Genomic DNA, 7,228 nt, shown 5'->3' on the forward strand with positions numbered 1-7,228 from the left:
GTGGAATTCTTGGCCAGCTAGTATTTCATATGGCCCAGTATACGGGATAACTGGTTGGCTCAAGAATACCTTCTTGTTAGGGTCAGTCTGAATATTTACATCTATATTGGGACTAATATCCCTACAAAAGAATTAGTGTTTTACTATGCTGAATTAAGGCATTGTTCTTCACTCAATTTAGGAGCATTAAAGAATATTGTTGCTCTTACAAGCAATTTTATTTGCCATTGGTTACTCAGCATCATATGTGTGTCAGGTTTGTGGTCTAGGTGTGGTTTTGTTAAGTTTTGTCTTTTTGCATTTTCTATTGTGTTGTGTGTAGTCCTTTATTTATAGGGGACTATTTTAGATATTCACCTATAAATAAAGGAAAAAAAATAATGGTGAGAAATTATTCTCACTTGTGGTTATTGGTTTCAAAACCTACTTGACAAATAGGTGCTTTTAGCATTTTTCTTTTGTAATATATCTAGCTAATTGAGTAAACAATAAAGTTCATTTTCTATGGAGGTTTTCTCTACGGTGTTATAAGTATTCCCAGTATAATAGAAGTATTCAGGGACGGGGGAGCCATGCATACAATGACAGGGACGGGGGAGCCATGCATACATTGACAGGGACGGGGGAGCCATGCATACATTGACAGGGACGGGGGAGCCATGCATACCAGGACAGGGACGGGGGAGCCATGCATACAATGACAGGGACGGGGGAGCCATGCATACAATGACAGGGACGAGGGAGCCATGCATACAATGACAGGGATGGGGGAGCTATGCATACAATGACAGGGATGGGGGAGCTATGCATACAATGACAGGGATGGGGGAAGCATGCATACAAGGACAGGGATGGGGAGTAGTGATGAGCGAGTATACTCGTTGCTCGGGTTTTCCCGAGCCTGCTCGAGTGTCCTCTGAGTATTTTGGCGTGCTTGAAGATTTAGATTTCGTTGTCTTATCTGCATGATTTGCGACTTGTAGACAGGCTGAATACATGTGGGAATTCCCTAACAAACAGGCATTCCACACATGTATTCAAGCTGTCTAGCAGTTGCAAATCATGCACATGCAGCTGAGACGACGAAAACTAAATCTCTGAGCACGCCAAAGTACTCGGATGACACCCGAGCAACGAGTATACTCGCTCATCACTAATGGGGAGCCATGCATACAATGACAGGGATGGGGAGCCATGCATACCAGGATAGGTATGAGGGGACAATGCATACCTGGCTTATACTCGAGTCAATAAGCTTACTCAGTTTTTTGCAGCAAAATTAGGTGATTCGACTTGTACTTGGGTCAATGCGTCGCTTGTATGCATACCTCTCCCATCCCTGTCATTGTATGCATGCCTCCCCCATCCCTGTCATTGTATGCATGCCTCCCCCGTCCCTGTCATTGTATGCATGCCTCCCCCGTCCCTGTCATTGTATGCATGCCTCCCCCGTCCCTGTCATTGTATGCATGCCTCCCCCATCCCTGTCACTGTATGCATGGCTCCCCCATCCCTGTCATTGTATGCATGGCTCCCCCATCCCTGTCATTGTATGCATGGCTCCCCCATCCCTGTCATTGTATGCATGGCTCCCCCATCCCTGTCATTGTATGCATGGCTCCCCCATCCCTGTCATTGTATGCATGGCTCCCCCATCCCTGTCACTGTATGCATGGCTCCCCCATCCCTGTCATTGTATGCATGCCTCCCCCATCCCTGTCATTGTTACCCGCGTGTCACTGTCCTGATCGCTGCTGAGATCTGTCTGTTTGGCAGCTCACCAGCGATCATGTAGCGACACACCAGCGATCCTGACAAGGTCATATCGTTGTCGGGATTGCTGATGAGTCGCTATGTGTGACGGGGCCCTAAAGGTACTGTCACACTTAGCGATGCACCAGCAATCCCGACCAGCGATATGACGCGGTCAGGATCGCTGGTGCATCGCTAAGTGGTCGCTAGTGAGCTGTCACACAGGCAGATCTCACCAGCGACATAGCAGCGGTCGGGAGTCGCTACTTACCTGTCAGACGCGGCGATCCTGACGTCCTCCTGCCCGCGTCCACGCGTCGCTTGTCGGCGCCACAGGAAGCCCAGCAGGAAGCTGACGACGAGAAAAGGTCCAGGACGTTCTTGCGTGATCAGCGATAACCAGCGGGGGAGCGGTCGGAGGTAAGTATCAGACATAGCGATATCGCTAGCAATATCGCTGCTACGTCACAAAAAACAGTGACGTTATAGCGATATTGCTAGCGATATCGCTTAGTGTGACAGGCCCTTAAGGCCGCTATTTGGCCATGAACTGCAATGGCAAGCATCAGGACCACACAATCATGATCTCGGTGTGTTAATTAGATTAAAGTGCAAACCCCCACAATCTATTAACCATTTATTAGATGTAGTCACTTTTGACAGCAACAACTAAGGGGTTAAAGAGATCTGGATGGTGCCAACACTAATCATTTGTGATACAGCAAGTTGTCAGCTATAATGTACAGCTATCAGCTGCTGAATTGTCACCTGTATGGGGATGCTATTCTCTTATATCTCAGGTCAGTAAAAAGACGTATTGGCTGTCATTAAGGGGTTAAGGTAAAGTTATCAAATACAATTTTTTTTATTGACCAGGTCGTTTGCTGATTTCAACCTGATGGAGCATGCTTTTAATGAAAGGTGTTCATACATATTAGATAACTTGGTTTGATTGGGGTGAGGGGAATAAGCTGCTACCTGTGGATTTGTTCTTGAAATTAGTTTTTCAAGGGAGAATCTGTAAGCCCCCACACATAAGAAAATTGGCCAGCTCTGCCAATATCCGTCTTGGCTGATAGTGCTCTAGTGAGTAGCAATCTTTACTGTGGGCAAACCTAAGGCAGAAAGGCCCACAAACAGCAACTGAAGATGTTTGCAATGAAGGATCTCAATGTAAGAAAGTGAGTATCTGGTGCTGTCCATATGACAACGACTTAAAAAATATCTCTAATTCCGAAATGGATAATGCAAAGTTTTCTAAAGCACCTTGAATTAAAGCTGAATGTCTACACTTCACTCAAATCTCGGTGTCTGTTACAAACCTACTATACTAGTGTAAAGAGCCAAATTATGCTGCATTCCAAATACTGCTGGACCCAACTGTATATGCTTGACCAATCGGTGGTGTTCACCTAATAATCATACAGCTCTCTTTATATTTACCATATCTTACTGTTAACATCCTTTTCTGCTCTGTACCCACTTTAGGATATGTTCAGGGGATGAGCGATTTGCTCTCACCAGTTTTGTACGTTATGGAGAATGAAGTTGATGCCTTTTGGTGCTTTGTATCGTACATGGATCAAATGGTAAATGTACAGCTAATGATGTATTTGTAATATTATGTGCAAATTGTTTGCTGTTGCTTTTTTTTTTTTTAAATCATAAGTAGTTTTGCATCGGTCCATTTTCCTTTTTGTAATTTTTAAAATGTAAAAGATGAAAATATACATGATTTTTTTTTTTTTGCCTAAATTGCAAAGGAAATATGTCATCTTAAACTCTCTGAATCTGTTGGCCCTCACGGAAACCTGGATTCAGGATTCTGACACTGTCTCTCCTGCTGCCATTTCCCATGGTGGCTTACAATTCTCCCATTCCCCGAGACCGACAAACAGACCTGGTGGTGGAGTCGGCATACTCCTGTCCCCACAATGCACTTTCCAGGTCATCCCCCCAGTTCCATCACTCTCATTCCCTTCTTTTGAAGTCCACACCATCAGGCTCTTTCGTCCCCTCTCCCTCAGAGTAGCGGTCATATACCGGCCCCCAGGCTCACCCACCCACTTCCTGGACCATTTCTCTGCCTGGCTGCCGCACTTCATGTCCTCAGAACTACCAACCCTTATCCTGGGAGACTTCAACATCCCCATTAACAGCCCCACTTCCACATCTGCATCCCAGCTTCTATCACTAACCACTTCTCTAGGCCTCTCTCAGCTCTCAACCTCTGAAACACACAAAGACGGTAACACCCTGGACCTGGTTTTCGCCCAGCTCTGCTCAATCTCCTACCTAGATAACTCACCGCTTCCCCTCTCTGACCACAACATTCTCTCCTGTACACTCACAAATCCTCGCTCACCCCAGCACCCTCCTACCTACCATTCAGTCAGAAATCTACAAGCCATTAACCCTCATACACTTTCAGACTCCCTACACTCATCATTGTCCCCAATCTCTTCTTTGTCCTGTCCTGATCTGGCTGTACATCACTTCAATGACACTCTTAGAAGCACCCTTGACCAAGTAGCTCCCCTCACCCTCAGAACCTCCAAACACAGAGTGAAACAGCCCTGGCTCACATCGCAAACCCGATTTCTCCAGCGATGCTCTAGGTGTGCTGAACGCTTATGGAGGAAAACACGCACACCAGAAGACTTCATACACTTCAAATTTATGTTAAGGACATATAACTCTGCCCTTCACCTCGCCAAACAGACCTACTTCACCACTCTGATCTCACTATCCAACAACCCCAAGAAACTTTTTGACACCTTTCACTCCCTCCTCAGGCCAAAAGCACAAGCCCCTATCACAGACATTTGCGCTGATGACCTTGCCTCCCACTTTATAGAGAAAATAGACAATATCCGTCAGGAAATCCGCTCCCAATCACCAAATTCAGTGACTCCCATCCCTCCCTGCATTTCCCCTGGCTCACTCTCCACATTCGATCCCATCACAGAAGAAGAAGTCTCCAGGCTCCTCTCCTCTTCTCGTCCGACTACATGCACAACCGACCCCATTCCCTCACATCTCCTACAGTCTCTCTCTCCAGTTGTCACAACTCACCTAACTACAATCTTTAATCTCTCCCTCTCCTCTGGCATCTTCCCCTCCTCCTTCAAACACTCTATCATTACTCCATTACTAAAGAAACCCACCCTCGACCCATCCTGCACAAACAACTACAGACCTGTCTCCAATCTCCCCTTCATCTCTAAACTCTTGGAGCGCCTGATATACTCCCGCCTTACCCATTACCTCTCCACTCACTCCCTCCTAGACCCTTCACAGTCCGGTTTCCGCCCCCTACATTCGACAGAACTGCACTCATCAAAGTGACCAATGACCTTCTGACAGCAAGACGTAATGGTGACCACTCTCTGCTCATTCTTCTCGACCTTTCTGCAGCTTTCGACACTGTTGACCATCCTCTCCTACTCTCTAGGCTCCAGTCACTAGGCATTAAGGACACTGCTCTTTCCTGGTTCTCCTCCTATCTTTCCGACCGCTCCTTCAGTGTTCTGTTTTCTGGCTCCACTTCATCTCCTCTTCCTCTCGCTGTTGGGGTACCTCAGGGCTCAGTCCTTGGCCCCCTTCTCTTCTCTCTCTACACGGCCCCAATTGGACAGACCATCAGCAGATTTGGCTTTCAGTACCATCTTTATGCTGATGACACACAACTGTACACATCATCCCCTGACCTTACCTCCGCTGTACTACAGAACGCCACTGACTGTCTGCAGTCTCCAACATCATGTCTGCTCTCTATCTGAAACTCAACCTCTCCAAAACTGAACTACTTCTGCTCCCACCATCTACCAACCTCCCTAAATCTGACATTTCCCTCTCTGTGGGTGGCACCATAATAGCACCCCGACAGCAGGCGCGCTGTCTGGGTGTTATGTTTGACTCCGATCTCTCCTTCACCTCCCATATACAATCTCTTGCCCGCTCGTGCCGCTTACACCTAAAGAACATCTCTAGAATCCGCCCTTTTCTCACCATGGAAACAACAAAAACTCTCACTGTCGCCCTGATCCACTCCCGCCTGGACTACTGTAATGCTCTATTAATTGGCCTCCCTCTCACTCGACTCTCCCCTCTCCAGTCTATCCTTAATGCAGCAGCCAGGGTTGTCCATCTGGCTAATTGTTACTCAGACGCGTCCGCTCTTCGCCAGTCGTTACACTGGCTGCCAATTCATTACAGGTTACAATTCAAAGTACTTGTTCTCACCCACAAAGCTCTCCACAGTGCGGCACCCCTTTACATCTCCTCCCTCATTTCTGTCTATCAGCCTAACCGACCGCTGCGCTCTGCAAATGACTTTTGACTAACCTCTGCCCTAATCCGTACCTCCCACTCCCGACTCCAAGACTTCTCCCGTGCTGCGCCAATTCTCTGGAATGCTCTACCCCAAAATATTAGGACCATCCACAATTTGCATAGTTTTAGGCGCTCGCTCAAAACACATTTGTTCAGAGCGGCCTATCACATTCAGTAATCAAAGTCATGTTATGTTTGTGTGTGTGTAGCCCATTCACTATCTCCATCTAACCCCCACCCCCTGAAGATGACTGGACCATCATTGTAAATACATCATTGTAAATACAAACCTGTGCTTTGTATCTCCCCCACCTCATGTAGATTGTAAGCTCCCACGAGCAGGGTCGTCTTATTTCGCTTTAATTATTGTATTGTTAACGTTGTTACTTATGACTGTTGTGTTTGAAACTGTTCAACTGTAAAGCGCTGCGGAATATGTTGGCGCTATATAAATAAAGATTATTATTATTATTATTATCTTCAACTTGCTTAACTGTTCACAATAAACAATAACAGTCATTTTGACCAGGGGTGCCCAAGCTTTTACATGCGTATGTATTTATACAGGTGCTTATCACAAAATTAGAATATGATCAAAAAGTTACTTTATTTCAGTTTTTCAATACAAAAAGTGAAACTCCTATATTATTTAGTCATTACAAACAGAGTGGTCTATTTCAAGTATTTATTTCTGTTAATGTTGGTGATTATGGCTTACAGCCAATGAAAATCCAAAAGTCATTACCTCAGTAAATTGGAATAATGAACAAAAACACCTGCAAACGATTCCCAAGCATTTAAAAAGGTCTCAGGCTAGTTTCACACTAGCGCTTTTGAGCGCAGCGATGGCCTGCGCACGGCCGCCGCTAAGCCCCGCTCCCTGCCGCTCCTCCGCCGGTAGCTCAGCCTACCGGCGCATGACGCTGCATGCGTCCTGCGTCCCCTATCTTTATCACTGGGGGCGCAGGCCGTGCGCAGTATGCGTTTGGCGGCGCATGCGTCCTTTTGACGGTGCGCAACCTGCTGCAGTTTGGTTGCGCTCGGCGCACCGTCAAAAGGGCGCATGCTCCGCCAAACGCATACTGCGCATGGCCTGCGCCCCCAGTGATAAAGATAGGGGACGCAGGACGCATGCAGCGTC

At 46.7% G+C, this 7,228-nt stretch overlaps 1 protein-coding gene across 2 annotated transcripts in view; it reads left to right on the forward strand.

Moving 5' to 3' along the window:
* TBC1D15 (TBC1 domain family member 15) overlaps positions 1 to 7,228 on the forward strand; it is a 231,914-nt gene that overhangs the window by 213,193 nt on the left and 11,493 nt on the right. For both annotated transcript variants that reach the window (XM_073555537.1, XM_073555536.1), the window contains one exon: positions 3,241 to 3,341. In XM_073555537.1, the coding sequence (XP_073411638.1) occupies positions 3,241 to 3,341 (101 nt within the window). The remainder of the gene's footprint in view (positions 1 to 3,240; positions 3,342 to 7,228) is intronic.

This window comes from Dendrobates tinctorius, unplaced genomic scaffold (genome assembly GCF_039654945.1).
Source record: "Dendrobates tinctorius isolate UK_male_01 unplaced genomic scaffold, ASM3965494v1 ptg000224l, whole genome shotgun sequence".
Lineage (NCBI taxonomy): Eukaryota > Metazoa > Chordata > Amphibia > Anura > Dendrobatidae > Dendrobates > Dendrobates tinctorius.